The following is a 20417-nucleotide window of genomic DNA, read 5'->3' as shown; positions in this document are numbered from 1 at the left end:
AGAAACAGGTGAAATATCTGAACGTTTCAATTTTCAGTCAGTTGTTTTCCATGAGGACAGATACCTCCCTGTTCAGCCCCAGGTTCCCGTGGGAGATACAAGTACAAAGAAGATGCCAGGCAAATGTAACTTTTTTATTCCTCAATGAGTTCTGGCTACCAATCCCTTTGCTGGACCTGCATTCACGAGAAGTTGGGACCTAGGAGAGCCACCAGGATGCCTTTTGCTTGGGCTTGTGGTGGCCACCAAGTCTGGGGGACGGCCCCTCGCCGCTGGCCTCATCTGGGCTCTCATGGGGCTCTCCCAGGTCAACGAGGCTCTCTGAGGTGGGAGACAGCCCATGTCCCTGTCAAGTGATTTCCCCTTAATCAAGTCCTAGAAGGGCTCAATCTCGTTAGAGAAATCAAAAAGCAAACCCCAAAGAAGGGAGGACTCTAAAGAGACTGCACCATACGGGTGAGAGGGCCTTTACCTGCTTCTCATATGCCACATCTTCCCTTCCGTAGCACCATGACCCAACACTGCCTTGGCTCCGCCCAGCTCCCAGTGGAGGAAAGGAGAAGAGCTTCAGGCTAACCTAATAGGTTGGATGTGTAGCCAACGTTGGTTTAGAGGCTAAAGTGATGCCAACATTTAAGCCAAATATGACCATCTTATCAGACACCTATTGTTCGGTGTCTCACAAACTCACCTTATTACTCCAGCCTTTGCTGTAGCAACCAGCTACACTCAGGTGTGATTGACAGCACCTTCCCTCAGCTTCACCAAGCAGCTCTTGCTTTCTGCACCACTGGCTTCTTTGCCACCTCTGTGGCTATCTGTGGGGACCTACTCAACCACTGCAAATCATGGGCAAAGCTGGAAGTGCAAGGGAGTTAACACTCTCTGCGGCTACTCCGGCCCCTTCTCCCTTCTCTCCCTTGGGCTGTCAATTCTGAAATACACTTACACAGCTCCTCGTGAGGTTTCCCAGACGGATTGCATCCCAGTTGTTCACAACAATGACTAGCTCACCGATGTGCCCTGGGATTGGCTTTCCCCTCTTACTTGCTTCACTCATCTGGTTTCCCACCTTTATTTCTGGAATTTCTTTCCAAAATAAATGTCAGGGTTCAGCTTTTTAGTGGAACCCAGAAAAGAGAGAGAGAGAGAGAGAGGCTACAAATGCTGATTAAACCCATTGCATGGAGAATGTTCTAATAGACATTCTATTTGAAGTGGGACATAAGGGGAAAGGGGACTTGATGGTCTTTTTTTTTTTAAGATTTTTTTGATGTGGACCATTTTTAAAGTCTTTATTGAATTTGCTACAATATTGCTTCTGTTTTATATTTTGGTTTTTTGGCCGTGAGGCATGTGAGATCTTAGCTCCTCGACCAGGGATCGAACCCGCACCCCCTGCATTGGAAAGCTAAGACTTAACCATTGGACCGCCAGGGAAGTCCCTGATGGTCCTTTGTAATACACATTGAGAAGTCTTTAGACCACCAATTAGGAATTGCAGTTAAATAAAAATAAGAGAACACTGAAGCCAAGTGATGGCATCTCTTATCTAGAGATCTTTGAGACTGGAGAGACATCATTCTAGAATTCAGGCTGGAGGATGCCTAGATAAATTTCTCAGGTCCTAGCCCAGTGTTTACTCTTTTAGTTTTGCTTGTCTGATGATGGGGACAGATCAGTTATTTTCCTGTGTCTCTGTAAAACGCATGGAGCCTTTCTGTCCAATGGAAGTACCTGGAAGCTTTGATAATGTGCTTAGAGTTCTTGGGCTGAGAGTCTTTCTCAAAAAGTGGCAAAATGAGAATAGTATCAATATATTCTTTCATTATGTTAAAACTAAAATGTCTTTCATTACCTGTTAAAAGAAACCATTTGCTCTCCCCCAAAAAAACATCTGAAACATGGTCGGCAGAGAGCTTAGCAGGCACAGCTGCACTTGAGGAGGTTGGAAGCAGGTGGTGGGAGGAGGGCACAGAGTTAGAGAGATGAAGATGGGCAAGGCAAGACCTTTCCATCCCCACCTGGCTACCCCCAACTCATCTCACCAGATTAAGTACCCATAGTTTGGTAAAATATGTTTAAGCCACCCTCAAGATGACTGCAGCCAATCCAAGCATGATGACTTAGTGTTTAATCAGAAGAGACACATTTTAGGCCTCCCAAACTCTGAAGTGGGCGAAAAAATATTTTTAGTCATTGTTTTCTCCCTTAAGTCTGTTGTGGCTTGAAAATGTTGAGGTGCCATTTTTTGCTATAACTGCCCTGCAAGGATTCTGCTTTGTGACCACTTTTGCTTCAAAGACTACTGACTTTTGCTTGTTTAGAAAGAGTAATGGAATCTTCGTATATTAGATGTTATCTGTTAGGGTGGAAGGGGTCTTAGAGACCATTTAGTTCAATCTTTCTTTTTATAAGGTGCTTTCGAGTCAGACTTCAAACTCAGGTGATCTAACTCCACGGGAATGTCTTTTGTGGTTGGATAACGTTATCTGTAATCCAGATATTCTCACTAAATAGGGTAGAAAGCCACCTGTAGGGGCTGGTGTAGGGGAAAATAATTTAGAAGTATGAACTGAGATACATTCTGTATTCTAGTTCTACAGTTCTATTGAAAACTGACAACGAATTAACTATACTTACCTTAACGCCATCAAAAAAGGAATTCTAAGGGGATACAGCAATTGATTTTCCTTTTCTCCTTTGCAGCTCCTACCAACATGAACAGGATTTACATTTTCCTGTTTTACAGATCCAGCTATCAGGAAAGAATTACGAAGGGGAAAAGTACTACCTCATAAAGAAGAGGCCCTGATTGATAACCTCATATCATTCAGACCTTGGACGGGAGAAGAATGGGCCCCTAGGTCCCCAGAGCCACATTTTATTTACCCCAGGGCCTGCATTATGGGCATTTGCTTTCTTAGTGAATTATAACTACTTGCAAAATAAACCTCACTTTGCGTGAGATTCTTGTTTTGAGAGAGTTCTGTAAGTAAAAGAGTGTTGGCTGGGGTCTCTTGAACATCTGTGGTTGATGGCTCCTTGGAATGGAGTCCGAATCCCAAGAGTATTCTCTGATCCTGCGATTTTGCTCACAGGTTCTAAGTCACCGCTGGGAAAGATTCCAGTTTTACATTCTCTGAGCGAAAAACTGATGAGATTTTGTTTATTTTGCACGAGCCCCCTGGCCGCTTATGTCCCACTTCAAACGGATGAAATCACTCAGCTGCTGTCCCTTTCCGTCCCTCCCTCCCTTTTTGTATGAGCTCCTCCCCAAGGGCTGAAAGCACCGAGGTGAATTGATTCTGTGTTTCAGCCACTAAGGAGACATACCTTCCCCTGCAAGTCCTTCATGAGCCCCACGTGACCTTTGGCAAGTGAGGGCTCTAATGTGACACCCTGACTGGGGGTATGGAGGTACCGCTGCTCATCAAGCCTTGACATTTCTCCTTGTTCCCCTGTGACCAGCACTGCGGCTCTATGAAATGGTCAAGGATGGTTTCTGGTGTCCACCAAATGGGGCCAATCAGCCGTAGAGACGTTATAGAAAACATGGCCTTGAATCTTTGCTCACAGTCTATTTATTTAACACGACAGTAGGAAAAGTATGTATGATCTGGTATTAAATTCAAACAGGGGCCGCATGACTGCCTTGGAGTCCACATGCAACGCTCTCAGGGTAAGTGAAGAAGGCAGATGAGGTCTGTCCTGTCATGGATGGCTCCCATCCCAGCCACTTCTCAATGCCACTGGAAGCCCATTAACAGGGGAAACAATTGCCAAACTGATGATTATTTTCTTTCTACTTCTGGCTTTTTTCAACCAAAGGGAAAATGTGAGGTAGGTGTGGAATCTAAGGGAAAAGAATACGTACACAAGATAAGATGCCATGCCTGCTGTAGTGCTAGCAAAAAGCCAAGAAATCTGACTTACTTTAATATTTTCAATAAATACCAACCATCCCCAAACAAAGTGAGTATTTGAATCAAGTGAGAGGACTTGATTCAATCACTTAAACACAGTTACTGGATGAACAAATGAAGGGGAGAATAGTGTCTGACGAGTGACTGGCCATTTTCAAAGTGGGTTCTCCTACATTATCTCATTTTATAAAAAGTAAACTTGATCTTTGTAAATGTTAGAGTGAAGCAGTTCATAATTTCTTCCAACAAGCCAAGGATGTTATGCTTAGAAGCATGCAAATTGTGAACCAGGCAAAATATTCTCTTTTGCTGCTTTATATGTTTCATCAGCCATCAAGGATTCATGGGGAAGTTCTCTAACGGACAGAGCTTTAAAATGGATTTTTAAAAAGTTGTTTCAATGTATCAGTGTGCTTTCTCACTCTCTCTCTCTCTTTCTCTCTTTTGGGCTCAGTTTCTTTCTCTGGTACCTTCCTTTGAATGGGGAACTCTTACTTGCCTTTGGATAGATTATTATTTAGCTTGCAAAGCATATCATTTCCCCCCTCATTACAGTCTCACAGTTGCCAGACTTCCTTAAGACAAATGGAATTACTCATCTGTTCCCCCCCCCCCCATGGCTATGGGGTCAATAAAATGCTGTTAAGCAGGAGAGGCTAAGGCTGGTGAACACTTTTAAATGTCACTAAGTATTTTCAGGAAGGAGCCGGCCTGCAGCTGTACTGATTGATGGATATGCTCTTGATCTTAATGGCCATGAATGATTTACATAATACCAGTTTGCATTAGAACCACGGTTGTTCAAAACTTGCATTTTGCAATAGTTATAACTACTAGTGGACACTTCCTAAACATATCTAAAATACACTGAAATGTGAAAATCAGAACAAAGCAAGACAAAACCGTGAGATTAACAAGTAGCCAAGGATGGCACCCAAGAAAGAAAAAGAAACAAGAGTATAGCCAACCTTTTTTTTTTTTTAATTAGAGTATATTATACTTCCAAACTGGATACACTAGAAATTGGCAATGCAACATAAGATGCAAAGGAATATACCAGTTACTGTCAAAATGACCCTGTACAGCCTTGTAATGCAAAAAGCTTTATACAATACAAATTTTCAGTAATGTACATAAACCTTGACAGTATGATCATCTGAACATAATATGAGGAGTTAAAAAAAGGAGAGAAGAAAGTGCTGAGAACTCTAACTGCATTACTATATGGAAAAATAAGCTAGCTTTCATTGAAGAATGCATAGTGAAAACAGAACTGAAGTTAGTTGGCAGGTGACTATCTCAAAGACATTAGTGTTCTACACGGAAAGGATATCTATGGAATACATCCTTCCCTGAGTATCAAACTGCAAACCAAATTCAGGGGTACATATTACTTCGGTGGAGTCTGAAAAATGCTGTAGATTTTTCTTTATTAATAACAATAATAATAATATAAAAAGTCAAACAAACTCCAAACACACCTTTTCTCACTCAGAAAACTTTTATAATTTACCAGAAAGATGGATGACTCTTTCCAAAGTGCTAAAAAAGTTGCCCAATTACATTAAGCATGACTAAGTCATTCAAATACAAGTTCAGTGGCAAGCCTCTGATCGGTAATTGTCTCCTTCCAACACCCTTCTTGATCTTGCAAGTTGCACCCTAGGACCTCGTATTGCACAAGGGGCACGCTGTAAAATCCGCAGTTTTGTCAGGGCCACCCTTCAGGTTTTTAACCTGCTGGTGCTCACGTGGGATTCGACCTTCTCCCAGCCTCTGTGGGATCACCACGGCCCTCTTTCCTGTCATCACTGAACTTGTAATTGTGAAAGCACATGATTAGCCAGGTGGCACATTCTCCATTATATGGGGAAAAAGACGTGACTTAAAAAAAACCAATCCACCCATAAGCCCAGTATTCTTGGAGTGTATTGTCCATAACTGTCTATAGTGTCTTCGACTGAGACATTGATATGGCAACGTTGAATGACATTTCAGACGTGGCCAAGAACAGATGTCTCTGCTGGAAGATGACCCAGGGTGCGGGAGCTTCCTGCCCTAGCTGGCTCAGCCTTCCTGCCCCTGGAGACATCTCCTTAGTGTAAACAGGTTTGCCAGGGCTGGATGACTGGCAAGGGAAGTGTAGCACACCTGCTAGGTCTGGGGGAGGAAGGGTGGGTATAGGGGAGGACCACGGTGTGGACAGAAGGTACGGACGTCTGGACTCCTGTAGAACGGTACCAACTTCAAGGGGAGCTTTCAGTGAAGCAAACTGACTAGAGGAAGAAAATTAGGGAAGCTTTTATTTTCCCCCGGTGGAATAGATGGAAACAAAAATCCCAACCCTAGGATAACACAGGATGGAAAACAGCAACGCAGTAAGAAAGCATTCCTCCTGTACACCAGTTCTTCAATAGATAAATAATATATAAACTTTTATATTCCAAACTTTTCATTATTATACAAAGCACATTTCTTCCTGCTCTTCAGCCTGTTTCATACTGGAAATTCTGTTGTCTTAAAAAATACAAGCCATGACCGTGTTTAGCCAAAGATGCTTTTCCTTTTCTTCTTTTTAAATCACCCATTACTTTTTAAGAATAGCAAAGGGCTGTACAACCAATCCATATCTGCTTCTTGCTGCAATAAAGTGCTGCACATAAGTTGCCATTTTAATGACCACAAAATAAGAGCTTTAAATAAGTATAAAGTTAGCTTCCTAGCAGGTTATATCTACCAGGTGTTAACAAAATGGAATACAGAATTATTAATAACATGGAGAATACCGCTATAGCCTGACGATCTGCAAACACAATGGAAACGTCTCAGGGGCATAAACTGAACGGTAGGACAAAACAGCACCTTTTTGTTGGGTCGTTATATGTCAAAGAGGTTATGACAAAAGTTTCAAACATACAGTCTACTCTTTCCATAAAAAAGGTACATTTTCTTCCTTTTATTTTACTTTTCTTTTTTGCAGATGAGAAACAAAAACTAGTGCAAGACCAAAAGCACTGTGCAAAACTGCCATTTCTTTTTTAGTCTGAGCATTTATACCCAGAATTTATCCAAACCCCTTTTAATCTCCTTGGCTGGATTTATCAACCATAAAATTTTTCACTCATACAATTTTTCTTTTCCTGCAAACAAATGGTAACCACTGACTTGATACATCACATACATATATATATATATAATCTGCCCTTAAAAAAATGATGCACTGTGTGTGTGTACCATACACACTGCATATGTATGGACACACACACAAAACACACTTAAGTTTTGTGATGTTGGCTGCAGTGCTGCAAGCTATTTCTTCCAGATGGGGCTCTCAACTGCTCTCATCTTCATAACCAGAGATGCGAGCACAAGGTCTCCAGGACTCTCTCGGAAATCTCAGGCAGCACTGAGATGTCTACCATTCCTTCATCGCCTAAGCACGAGGCCCTACCACTCTGTAGCCACAAAATAGAGAGGGAAAGGTAATGAAGGAGCTCGGGGAGCGACTGCAGCGGATGAACAACCCAGGAGGGCAAAGAACGTTCATCCCTGTGAAAGAAGCCAGTACGAAGAATGTGCAAACGTTATGGCACACGACACACGGCTGTCTCTTTCCAAATCCACAAACGCCCACACGCCCCTTTCACCCAACAGAAAACAAAATGCACTGGTACAGAAGCTTACAAGTGCTGATTGCTATTAAGGACACTCTTTAGGGTTTAACAAGACGAATTTCCTTTCAAAGTACGGAGAAGGGCTGAGGGTGGGAGTGTGTGGCTGGGGAGGCATGCCTCTGAAGGTAGACGGATGCAGTAGGTCACCTTTCTGAAGATTGGATAAAGCAGCTTTCAGGTCAATGCAATAGGTATACACACAGAGCCAATTCTCTATTCCTCACTAAAGATATACAGTACACGTGGTCAGACCCGGGCGGGTCTGTAGGTTTTGCAGCAACGTACACCTGCTGGGGTTGTGTTTAAGTTTTGTGAGTTTTGTGTTTTTGTCTCTGTCTCTTGGTTTTTGGTACAGAGCCCGGCTGCCCTCAGACAGTCTCCGCTCTCTCTCTCAGTCCGAGATAGGCGAGGAAGGAGTGTTTGGGGGACGGGATGCTGGGCGGCGCAGTCTGAGGTCGGGGAGGGTGGAATGTGAGATCCAACTGGTTCTTGGGGTATAACATCGTCAAGGGAATGAGATGGGCGAAATCCGAGTTCCGGTACTTGTCAAAGCGCAAAGGGGAGCCATTCAAGGGCGAGGCCTTGAGTGCCAGGTTGGGTTCGGAGCCGCCGCCGCCACCGCCGCCGCCGCCGCCTCCGCCGTGGGCGGCCGACAGGGCCACGGTCTGCAGAGCCTGGGAGGCGGACATGACCGACAGCGGAGACAGGAGGTGGCGGGCGCTCCCGACCACGAGGAGCGGGGCCCCGGGGCCGGCGGCTCCCTTGGGGGCCGGAGCCGGGCCCTTCTTGTCCTCCTCGGGGCTGTCCGCGCTCTGGTGCTTCTTGACGTGGCGGCTGAAGACGAAGGGGTGAGTGGTCTTGAACAGGCACTCTTCGCAGCTGAAGGTCTGGCGCGGGGCGTGCTTCAGCTTCTTGTGCAGGTTGAGATTGTCCTTGCGTTTGCAGCTGTAGCCGCACTGGTCACAGTGGAAGGGCCGCTCCCCGGTGTGCACGCGCACGTGCTCGATGAGCTTGTTGGCGGTCTTGGACAGGTAGCCGCACTGGTCGCACTTGTAGTGGTTGCCGAGGCGATGCTCGCGGGTGTGCGTCTCCAGCTCCAGCTGGTTGGCCTTCACCGTCTGGCAGATCCGGCACTTGTACTCCATCTTGTAGTGGGTCTTGAGGTGGCACTCCATGGCGGCGGGGCGGTTGGTGGAATAAATGCAGAATGGGCACCTGCGGGCGGGGGGCGGGGGGGAAAGCAAGGACAGGGGAGGGTCAGCCACGCGGGCTCGGCGGCCGCCCGGCTGCTCCCCGCCTCACCAGCCTGCCCTCGGCCGCCCTCCCAGCTCCGAGGCCCGGCCTGCCCCCTGCCCAGCCCGGCCCTGCCGCCTCCTGCGGGGGCGACGAGGACCCTCTTCTGGAGCCGTCCCTCGGCCTGCTCGGGGTCTCCTGGCTGCACGCGCGGACGCCGGCCCCCAGGAAGGCGAGCAGAGCCCGTGCGGGAGGGGGCGCCCGGCTACGCTGTTCTCCCCTCCGTCCTCCCCGCCCGGCCCCTCGGAGCCCTCCCCGGCCCCCCCAGTGGCCTCGGCCGAGGGCTAACCCTCACGACCTCCCCTCGAGATGGGAGCAACACAAAGAATCGACTTTTCATGCACCACACCAAGCACACGCAGAAAGGCTAAGAGTTTTGAAGAACAGCTTATAGGGGGAGAGCTACCTGCAGCAAACAGAAAGTCGTAGGGGTCAGAGTCGTGCTGATTAAAGGGTGGTTAGGACGAGAAGGCCTGGGTGTGTGTCTGTGCGTGGGAGTGTGTGTGTAGATGCAGAGGCCTGTGCTCCTAAAACCTGCCTCCTGCAGCCCTGGGGTCTCCATCGGGGAAGAGAGGGGAGGACCAGGGGCGGGCTCGGCAGAAGGAAGCCCACCCACCAGCCCGTTTAGGAATCGGGGGTGGGGGGAGGGAGGCGACTGCTATCTGGAGCTTGAAGACATTATTAATGCATTATTAATGATTCATGGTATTACAGCATGGAAATAATCATCATCCAAAGGGATCATAAACTCTCAGCGGGCAGGAGCATATCCCCCTTTTCTTCTGCGTTCTCTGCAGTGCTCGGTAGAGTACTCAGCACATGGTGGGCGCTGATTCATTACCGGACTGGTCTCTGCAAGTCATTTAGGCAGAGTCTGTCTAGAAGGGCCGGTTTCAGTCCCAGCTCTCCCACCTTATCGGGCTGGCTGTGCCCTGGGACAAAGCCTGGGTCTCTCCATCCTAGGCAGTGAGGCTACGCTACCCCCAAGCCTCCCGGCTGTCCGGAGGGGCGAGGGGGACAGAGAGGGCAGGTTTACGGATTCTGCTGAGCTTCGCTCTGTAGAAGCTGCCGGGCTCGAGTCGGTGGCTGATATGATAGCTGTAGCGTGTGTGCTCTCTTTACCAAAAGAATGCAAATGCAAAAGTGGCTGCCTCGGCTCTGGCCTGGCACCTGCAGGGCAGGGCCTGGGAGTGAATTGTCCTCGGAGGGTTTGGAGAGGTTTTCAGCAGAGCCCAACACACCCAGTGCCCGTGCACTGCGCCTCAGCACCAAGCCCGCCGTTAGCCTCGGAACCTCAGCTCACAGAAGAGTGCACACGAGAGAAATATAAAGCCCATTCCCAGGTCAGGTGCACACACAACCCCTACGCCAAGCTGGGCCTTACCTAGAGGAGTCTGAAACTCACCACTGTCCTGAGCTACGGCAAAAGAAAAATAATAGTATAATCTTATTCGATCTGCATTATGAACAGGATATAGAGTACAAGCAGTCCCATCACAGAAAAGCAACTTAGACATCGGCAGTCTGTTTCACGTTAAGGACATTTCTGTGACCCACGGCTCAAGCTTTCTTTCGCTGCTCAGGCAGAGTGCTAAGGGTTTTCCGTGCTCCCGTTATTTATTGTAAAGACACTCTCTCAGGCAAATTAATGCTCTGATACGGCAAAGGGAAAACAAAACAAAACAAAACAAAGACTCACTGTACAGCCAGAAGGCTTTAGCAATTTTTTCAAAGTATTCTTCTACTTGGTCATCCTAGAACATAAACTATTACAGAGGGGACCATTAGCACTGTACGGGAAGTGTCTACACCCGCAAAAGCATCAGCGTTCACTCTGCATCCTCCCCAGCGGGTCGGAGGCTCGGGACTCCTTAGGTTCCCGAAGAAAGGGGGCCTAACTGGCAGAGCCACAACTGGCTGGGGCCGCAGGTAATGGGTGTGACTGGGCTTCTGGGCAGGGGCAATGAGTGCTAGTCCAACCACGGAAATACATGGCTTTTTTTTTTTTTTTTTAACATGAGTACACACATATTTAGAAAGGGACAGTGGGAATAAACCAAATCAAATTCCCAAATAAGCTCGTGCTAGGCATTTCCCATTTACTGGTGGTCGGGAATGATAATCGCCCCTCCCCCCATCCCATTTACCCACCCCTCCCCCTCCCACCTAATCACCCCCAAGGGTGAAACAAAATGGGATCCAACAGTAGGTGCTGCTCCTCTGGGCAAGCTTTTGAGGAGGGTCCCCCTGACCCGGCAGGAGCCCGGGGAGTCCACCCTGCACAGAGCCCCCCGACTCGACTCCCAGGTTCCTTCTGGGTCTCTCCACCCCTCACCCATTCAGGACAGTCATGCCACTTCTCTGGCAAGTTGTGAGTTTCAAAGATAAAATTTGAAAACAAAAGGTTTTTTTGTTCTTATATTAAGTACAATGTCATTTTTCATTCTTTTAATAACAGGATCATTTCAGCTAAACATGAATAATTATGCTTTGAAAGTGGTATGTCTTTCTGTGCCCAGTGACAGATGCTTTTTTCTCTTTACTAGACCATGAGTGCCTCATGAACAGGGACTCTGATTTCAGAAACACTGGGAAGATTAAACTCTGGTTGTGCTCGGACGTACATTTCCCGAGGGTGGAAATTATGTTTTATTCCTTGTTTGCCCTTTAGCACCTATTATCAAGCCAGACACACAGTGCATTTGATAATAACGGATGGGTCTCTCTTCAGACCAGAGGGCTTGTTGCAAATATTGGTTAATGATGATGCTCATTGTCTAGGTCTTTCGGATATGTGAAGAACATGTGACCGGAAATGTCAGATCTCACGAAGGCTACACCAGGGAGATACCAATTCCAGCTCCTGGGAAGGCATAAGGCATATGTGCAGGAAGACACGAGGCACATGATCTCTGCATGAAAAACGGTGCCTCTTGCCCGTTCACACTGGCAAGGATCCGATATCTGGGGGTGTGTGTGTATGGGGTAGCTGTAGTGCTTATTTAAAAGACTTGCGGCAAATCATCTAAAAAATAGAGGATGAAGTGCGGTGTCAGTGTAATGATTTACACCTGGGGACACGAACCCCCAAGTCCCGTAAAATCAAGTCTGAGCAAAACTCAAGCAGTGTAGGATGGGTCTACCCTTGCATGCCTGTGCCGAGCTGCTTCAGCAAGTCGTCTTGTGAAATGGATTCTCCTGCTGATATCTGCCAACCTCCTGGGGGGCAGATCTAATTCCTATCCATCTAAAGGCAGCAGAGGTGCCTGACTAACGCCCCCCCCTTGCCAAGCCCCCCTTCTCCATGACCCCAAAACCTTCAGGGGAGGGGATGGGGTAGGGATGGGGAAAGGGTGTTTAATAAACAACACAGTAAAAGGTTCTGTACTTGCTTTCCTTACTTGAGCCCACCGGTGGGGACAGTGTGGCATTTCTTATGCTCCAGCAGCTGTTCGGGGGTCTTCATGAACTTGTGGCACACGTCACACTCAAACATCCGGGTGATGAGGTGGATCTGCAGATGGCGCTCAAACATGTTCTTCGTCTTGCAGACAAAGTTGCAAAAAACGCATTCGAACCCTGAAAGGACCGAGGCTGGGTGTACGGGTGCATGGGGCAGAGGGATAGGAGGGCAGGAGTAGGACAGAGACCCCCCCCCCACCCTCCAGCTGTACCCTTTCAGGCATTGTTCCCTGCCCTCCAGCTGTACCCTCCCAGGCACTGTTCCCTGCATCTCTGGGCTAAAAGGTGTTAAACATACAGCTTCAGAATCAATGTCACACTCCCCATCTTTCCACCCCATATACGGATGCAAATCAAGCCAAAAAGCACATGTAAATTTTAGATGATTCGTACTATACTGTTCCCAGGCCTAATATCTGTTTTCCAACATCACTTCTGTCTAGGACTTATTCTCAAGACTGGGTCATCCCCCCCAGAGTGGGTAGGGTTGAGTAGACCAGCCCACCTCCTCCCTTACCTTTCTCTGGCTTTTCCTCACTATTCAGTGAGGGCTGGCTCCCAGGCACGACAGAGATGACCAGCAGGTTGTTTCCGCTCTTGTTTTTCTGGGAGCTGTCTGAGTCGTCTTTGCTGTTGGCTGAATCACTCAGAGCTGAGAGGGAGGATGAAGAGGGGCTGTTGGATTCACTGGGGGTCTTCCTGTCTTCCCCTGAAAAATGAAAAAAACAAACAAACCCAGGTCTGTTATTTAGGAGAGGAAAACCCTAGAATAATAGCAATTATGGGTGGGGGATTTGGGGCCTCATGTCTGCATCATCATTCAGGGAGCACAAGCTGAGGTTTCCAGCTCTCCCAGTGCTGGATCCCAGGTCCCAGTCACCTATGGTGATGACACTTGTGGTTCTCGGGCCAAGAGTAGATATTCAATTGGCAAGTGTTTATTGGCATCTTATAAGAATTAAAATAAAATGACAACAATAGCTAAGATGATTGTGTTACCAAGTTCTAGAAACTTTAGATGCGTTAAATGGGTTATCATGCTTTAAAGGCGCTATCTCATTTTATCCTCTCAAAAATCCAATGAGGCATGACTATTATCATCCCCATTTTACAGACTAGGGAAGGGAGGCACAGCCAGGTTAACATGGCCTTGGTCACGTGCCTAGGAAGTGGTGGAGCAGAGATTTCACTTGATCAGGCTCTAATGTCCATACTCTTCATCAGGGCACTGGACTCTCCCTCAAAACCAGGAGTAAACAAGTCAAGAGGCCATTGAAATCTAGTGTCTGGAGACTTCTGCTACCATGCACGATGGAGTGTCAGAGACGGGATTTACCATTGCTATGTATCAACTGACAAAAAACAGACAAAATTTATCAAACAATAGTTTTCACAACATTGGACATGAGGCAATAAAGAGGAGTGACCCCTGAGAGAGAGGAAAGAAAACAGGCAGGCTCTAGGTTTGCCCTGCTTCCTGCCTTGAGAGACTTTACTTTCCAGGCTGCAGTGCAGGGTTGGGGAATGGCCTGGCAGACTCACTGAGTTGGGGAGATAAAGCTGAGGGTCTGAGGAGATTAACATGGCTGGACTTTGCAGGACAGAACACCAGAGAGGAAAGAGCAGCACAGGAGAGGAACCCGGAGACCTGCAGAGGGTCCTTCAAGGACATTCAGCAGAGTAGGGGTCAGAGCATGTGTGTGAGGAAACTACCCAAAGTCAGAGGGAAAAAGCCATCTGAAAGACTTAGAGAACAGTGAGTTTCCACCGGCCAAATTAGAAAAACTTATAATTCCCAAGGCATTGAGTAGAAAACTGAGGAAGATCTTTGAATAGTGGGTAATGATTAGCCCTCGATGGAGCACTGCTCCAGACCTGCCTAACAAATCATAAAAGCAAGACCCCAAAAAGATCAAAGTTGCCAAGTTATTAACTGAATTCTAAGACAAAGGTCAGACTATTTATAGGAATATAAAATATATAGCACCCTACAAGGTAACAATCACAATGTCTGGCATCCAAAGATTATCAGCATGCCAAGAAACAAGAAAACACAACCCAAAATGAAAAGAATAATCAGCCAATCAAAACTGACCCAGAACTGACAAAGCTGTTAGAATTTGCAGACAAAGACATAAGAGCAGTTATTGTAACTGTATTCCACATGTTTGGAAAGTTAAGTAGAGACATGAAAGATATAAAAAGATCCAATCCAAATTTCTAGAGATGAAAATTACAATGTCTGAGATGAAAAATGCACTGGATGGGATTACCAGCAATTTAGACATAGCAGAAGAAAAGATTAGTGAACCTGAAGATATAGCAATAGAAATGATCTGAAATGAAACACAGAGGAAAAAGAATCACAAAAATGAAAAGGGCATCAGTGAGCTATGGGACGCCTGCAGGTAGCTTGATATAAGTTCAACTGAAGTCCCTAATGGGGTAGGGAGGGCAGCAAAAATATGTGAAAAAGCCAAAATTTCCCCAAATTTGAGGAAAACCACAAACCCACAGATCCAAGAGACACAATGAACCCCAAAGATAAAGAAATCTATACCAAGGGACATCATAATTAAAATGCTCAAAATGAGTGATAAAGAAAAATATCCTGAAAGCAGCCAGAGGAGGAAAGCTACATTACGTGCAGAGGAACAAAAATAAGCATGACGGCAGATTTCTCACTGGGAGCAGTGCAAGTGAGAAGTACCGAAAGAAACAACTGTCAACCTGAAACCTTATACGCCGGGAAAATATATTTCAAAAATGAAGGCCAAAAAAAGTCAAAAGAATTCATCACCAGCAGACCCAAATTACAAGAAATGTTACAAAAAAAATTCTTCAGGCAGAAGGAAAATGACACCAAATATAAAAAAATGTATCTACACAAAAAGAATGAAGAACACTGGAAATGATAACTGCATGGGTAGATAGATGAATTTTTCCTTCTATTTAAAATCTCTTTAAAATATAATAAAAGTAATTTTGTTTAAAAATAATAACAAAGTATTATAAGGTTTATAATAGGTAAACGTATGACAATAACATAAAGGCTGGAAGAGAAGAAGTTATTGTGAGGTTCTTATACTACATATGAAGAGGTATAATATCACTTGAAGGTAAACTGTAATAAATAAAAGTGGACATTATAAACCCCAAATAACTGGAGAGCTATCCATTGTAAATGTTCAAGAGACTCAATATTGTTAAGACATCAATTCTCCCCAAGCCAATTTAATGCAACCCCATAGTTTTAGGCTAGGGTTGCAAATATAGGGAGACTGTGCTTCCATTCTCTTCAAATCAGCCAATTAAGTAATCTAGTGATTGTAAACTCTAGAAACAAAGTTCCTTTATTAGGAGATTAAAAATATAAATCATATTTTATATATAGGCGTAAAAAATCCAGAAGTAAACAAAGCTGTAATGGTGGCTACATCTAGCGTATGAAATGATCAGCCTTACGCCTGTTTTCTTTTATTTGGGTTTTCAATATTTTCTGGAGTGACCATAAATTACTTATCTAATTAAAAAAAGTTTGTAAAAAGAGGAAGGGAAAATGTTCACCGGCTTACAATGTTTTCAAGTCCTGTTCCTGTCAGAGCTGCACTTATGCCCAGAGCACCCAAACCCTTACTTCAGTTGACAATTTTAATTTTCCTTTTTATTTTATTTTTGGGCACGCCCCACAGCATGGCATGCAGGATCCTAGCTCCCCAACCAGGGATTGAACTCGCGCCCCCTGCATTGAAGCTCAGAGTCCCAACCACTGGACTGCCAGGGAAGTCCCAAGTTGACAATTTTTAAAATCTTGTTCCTTAGCAGAAGTGACCTTGGTTCCTGGACAGACAGTAGGTGACCTCACTTACTGACCCCCAAGAAGGGATGGAACATGCCATTAGAATACATTCCTCCCTTGGTACGAGGAAAGCCAGCACCATGATTGCCAGTCTCTTATCTAAATATTGAACCAGTTCAGTCACATTTTGTAGACAAACAGAATATTTTCAGTGGGGGCCCTGAGTCCCTGACATTTCTTCACCAAATCCATCCTCTAAGACTAGTCTTATTAACAGAATATTATGAGTGATTATTTTAAACGAGTTCTTAGAATTAAAACAGATAATTTTAATTACCATCTTTAAGAATAGCTTCAAGTACCCTCAGGCTTATGGCACTGGGGAGAGCTCCCTAAATTAATAAATGTATAAATATAGAGGTGCCACGGCAAACGCTCTGGGCTACGGCATGGGGAAACAGCCCAGCCCACGCTCTTTGTAATCCCTCATCTACACAGCTTATATGTGGACTCTAAGAAAAAGGGTACAAATGAACTTATTTACAAAGCAGAAGTAGAGTCAAAGATGTAGAAAACAAACCTATGGTTACCAGGGGATAAGTCGGGGGAGGGATAAATTGGGAGATTGGGATTGACATATACACACTACTATATATAAAATAGATAACTAGTGAGAACCTACTGTAGAGCACAGGGAACTCCACTCAATACTCTGTAATGACCTATATGGGAAAAGAATCTAAACAAAGAGTGGATATATGTATATGTATAACTGATTCACTTTGCTGTACACCTGAAACTAACACAACATTGTAAATCAACTATACTCCGATAAAAAAATAAATAAATAAATAAAGAATAAGGACTTAAGATCCAGAATACCTGAGCTTGAATGCCATCCGTTCCACTCAGTAGCTGTATGACCTGGGACAAGGTATGTACTTTGTGCCTCAATTACCTCATCTAAAAAATGGGAATAATATCAGCACGTGCCTCATATGTTTGCGGTGAGGCTCAAATGGGTTTTTATATGCAGAACACTGAGAACAATGCCTGGCTCATGGTAAGCATTATTGAAGAATATATTATTACATTATAAAATATAACATATAATATTTTTAAAATATAATAATAATGGTAACTAACACTTTGTATTTTCCCAGGCTGTTTTATATACCTGGCATACAGTTGGTGCTCAAACAATTTATGAAAATAATTATGAATTAATACTTTTAAATGATATTATTATATCCATGGGGTAAACTTATCCTACTCTACTTAAATATTTCCTTAAAATTGCATTTTAAGTTAAAATTAATATTCCACTGGCTGTTTTTTTTTTTTTTTCCCCTACAGATAAATTCCCAGAAGCAGGATTACTGGGTCACAGCACATTACAGTTTCAAGGCTCTTGGTATGTACTAATTAGTTTTCAAAAGTTCTACCACTTTGCAAGGCCATGGCCACAGGAGGATCAGCAGCTTCTGGCAACGGTGGGTAACATTATAAGACGTGCTCCTAACTTAATAGGTGAAAGAGAAGCCACTTTTGAGTTTTAGTTTGACGGCTAGCGAGGTTGAACATTTTTCCTGATGTTAAGTCATTAGCTTTTATTTCTTTTATTGTGAATTGACTGTTCATGTCCTTTGTGAATCCTTTAATTGGAGACCTAAAGTGTTTCTTACCAGTTTATATGAATCTTCCATGTTGTAAATAGATTAACATTTTGTCCTTTTTACAAACACATTTTTTTCAGACTGTGGGTTTTTCTTTTCCTTTTCCTTCTCTTTTGCTTTGCTTTGCTTTTGCAAACAGGAGAAATTTTCCTGTGTCAAATCTCTTGATTCTTCTCCTTCGTGATCTCTTCTGTCACTTAAGCTTTTACAAATCCTTCTCACTCTGGAAGTTTGAAAAATATTCTATTTTCTTCAAGCCTTTCTAGGGGTGATTTGTTAACAGGGATTGGGTAAGTCATGTGGCACTTATTTTGGTGTCAATGTGACGTGACACACAGATGGTTGTATTTTCCAAATAGCTATTCAAATTCCTCAATGTCATTATTGCAACATTTAAAGACTGCAGCAAAATTTGCACTTAGGAAGCACCAGAGGGAATATTTTACCTTGCTGATGTTCTCTGCAGGGACAAGGAGCCGTGGAGGAAGAGGGTAAGGGAGAGTCACTGAAGAAACACTAAACAGAGGACAGTTCCTCAGATACCCGCTCAGCACTTCATTCACAAGGGTGCCTTGGGTAAGAGTAGCCAGTAAGGAAGTGTGAAGAAGGATGTGGATTCTAAGAGAGACTGAGTAAAAATCTGCTATTCATTAAAGCTCATCCTGTAGATCACAACTTTACTAGGTAACAAGAAAGCACTTCAGATCTCCTAGGGTACTGAAATAAAAGATGCCAAGTCCTACGACAGGTAAATCAAATGAGGGAACACGGCTCACAGAATTAGAGAGTCTCAGGCCTGTCTGGCATCTCCTACTCATTAAAAAAACTCAGGGAACAGATGGAGGCCCAGAGAAGTTAAATGAGTTCTTACATTCCCAGAGCTATTTACAGTAACATGGGGTCTAGAGCCAGGATCTAGAATTCAACGTGTGCTCTCCTCTATCCCACGTAACTTCTTCCACATAGAGTACAGGCAAACCTCAGAGACATGGATGGTCCGGTTCTAGACCACACCAATAGAGCAAATATTGCAATAATACAAGCCACCTAATGTTTTTGGTGTCCCAGTGCATATAAAAGTTATGTTTACAGTATACTGTAGTGTATTAAGCGTGCAACAGAACTATGTCTAAAAAAACAATGTACATAACCTTAATTTAAGAAGACTTTATTGCTAAAAAATACTAACCATCATTTGAGCCTTCAGCAACTCCTGATCTCTTTGCAATAGTAACATCAAAGATCACTGATCAGAGATCACCATAACAAATATAATAATAATGAAAAAGGTGGAAATATCGCAAGAATTGCCAAAATGGGACACAGAGACATGAAGTGTGCAAATGCTGTTGGAAAAATGGCACCATTAGACTTGGTCGATGCAGAGTTACCACAAAACTTCAATTTGTTAAAAAAAAAAAAACCCAAAAAACCTGCAAAGCTAAATAAGGCAAAGTGCAGTAAAACGAGGTATGCCTGTATATACATAAGTTAGTAGACCCTAAGGTCAGGCAAGGGCCACGTTTCAGAAGTTTTCTTACTTGGTGTGCACATGTGTGTGTAGATGTGCTTGCACACTTATACTCATTCACTGGATGAAGGCTTACTCCCCACCTACACTGTGCAGCCACTGCTCCAGGGTGCTGGACACACAGCAGTGCCTTCCATAAGCTCCTTATTCTCAGGAATATATATTGTTATCTATATTCTATAGCATACATACTGCTTTATATCATAACTTTGCAATTACACAGCTTACTGATTACAGATGTAGACTGACATATTTTGGGTTAAATTCTAACACCTCAAAGCAGCAGCTAAATACGAGAAACCCAAACTGTGGGGCCATAAGCTTATAACTGGGGGTCAGCAAACTATAACCCTTGGGCCAAATCTAGCCTTGAGTTTTTGTAAAGCAAGTTTTAGTGGAACACCGCCACGCCCACTCATTTGCATATTGCCTACTGCTACCACGCCTACTCATTTGCATATCACCTACAGGCTACTTTCCATCCAGTGGCAGAGTTGAACAGCAGTGACAGAATCTGTATGGCCTGAAAGCCTAAGACAGTTACTATCTGGCCCTTACAAAAACCTTGCTAGCACCCCTGGCTTATAAAATAGGGTAGAACCTTATTCCTTAATGGCAGCAGCACTAAAGGCTTCTACTGTGTTACAAAAGAAACTTCTTCAATGCATTTCACTCTGAGCTCTCTGTGCTAAGCAAGAATGTTCTTCCCAGCTAGAACAGGGGTCCCACCATCTCAGAGGGAACAAGATCTTCACCGTCTTCCCTGTGGCAATTAGGAGGTCAGTGACTTTGCGTCGGTTGCTTGTGAATGTGAAGTTTCCAGTGATGATAATTAAGTGGTTCGCTAAGTCCAACATCTTTCCAGCCATATGGTTTCTATAGTTTCCTTGAGGTGGGGTGGAGAGAGCTGTGGATAGGGGAGGGAGGAGAAAAGTTCTCAACTGGGTCTAGGCATACTTTGGTGTGGAGAGGGTTAGAAGAAAGGAAGTGTAACAGACAAGAGAAAAAAACAATCTGAAAGCCAGGGGAAATGGAAGAGAGGCTGGCCTTTCCCCC

General features: G+C 44.5%; 1 protein-coding gene across 3 annotated transcripts in view; it reads right to left on the bottom strand.

Annotated features, from left to right (window-relative positions):
* Nucleotides 1-4902: 4902 nt before the first annotated feature.
* Nucleotides 4903-20417, bottom strand: part of ZNF827 (zinc finger protein 827) — a 183559-nt gene continuing 168044 nt past the window's right edge. Inside the window, exons 12-15 of one of the 3 annotated variants that reach the window (XM_082611181.1) lie at nucleotides 12873-13064; nucleotides 12295-12472; nucleotides 10278-10310; nucleotides 8730-8815 (exon numbers count right to left, since the gene is read on the bottom strand). In XM_082611181.1, the coding sequence (XP_082467307.1) occupies nucleotides 10295-10310; nucleotides 12295-12472; nucleotides 12873-13064 (386 nt within the window). In that variant the 3' untranslated portion in view covers nucleotides 8730-8815; nucleotides 10278-10294. Of the gene's footprint in view, nucleotides 8816-10277; nucleotides 10311-12281; nucleotides 12473-12872; nucleotides 13065-20417 lie in introns of those variants that run through there. The other 2 variants (XM_082611180.1, XM_082611182.1) reach the window with 2 other exon arrangements.

This window comes from Mesoplodon mirus, assembly GCF_964341445.2.
Source record: "Mesoplodon mirus genome assembly, chromosome: 2".
Classification (NCBI taxonomy): domain Eukaryota; kingdom Metazoa; phylum Chordata; class Mammalia; order Artiodactyla; family Ziphiidae; genus Mesoplodon; species Mesoplodon mirus.
Note: the sequence above shows the minus strand (reverse complement) of the source record. Positions and strands in the feature narration are given on the sequence as shown.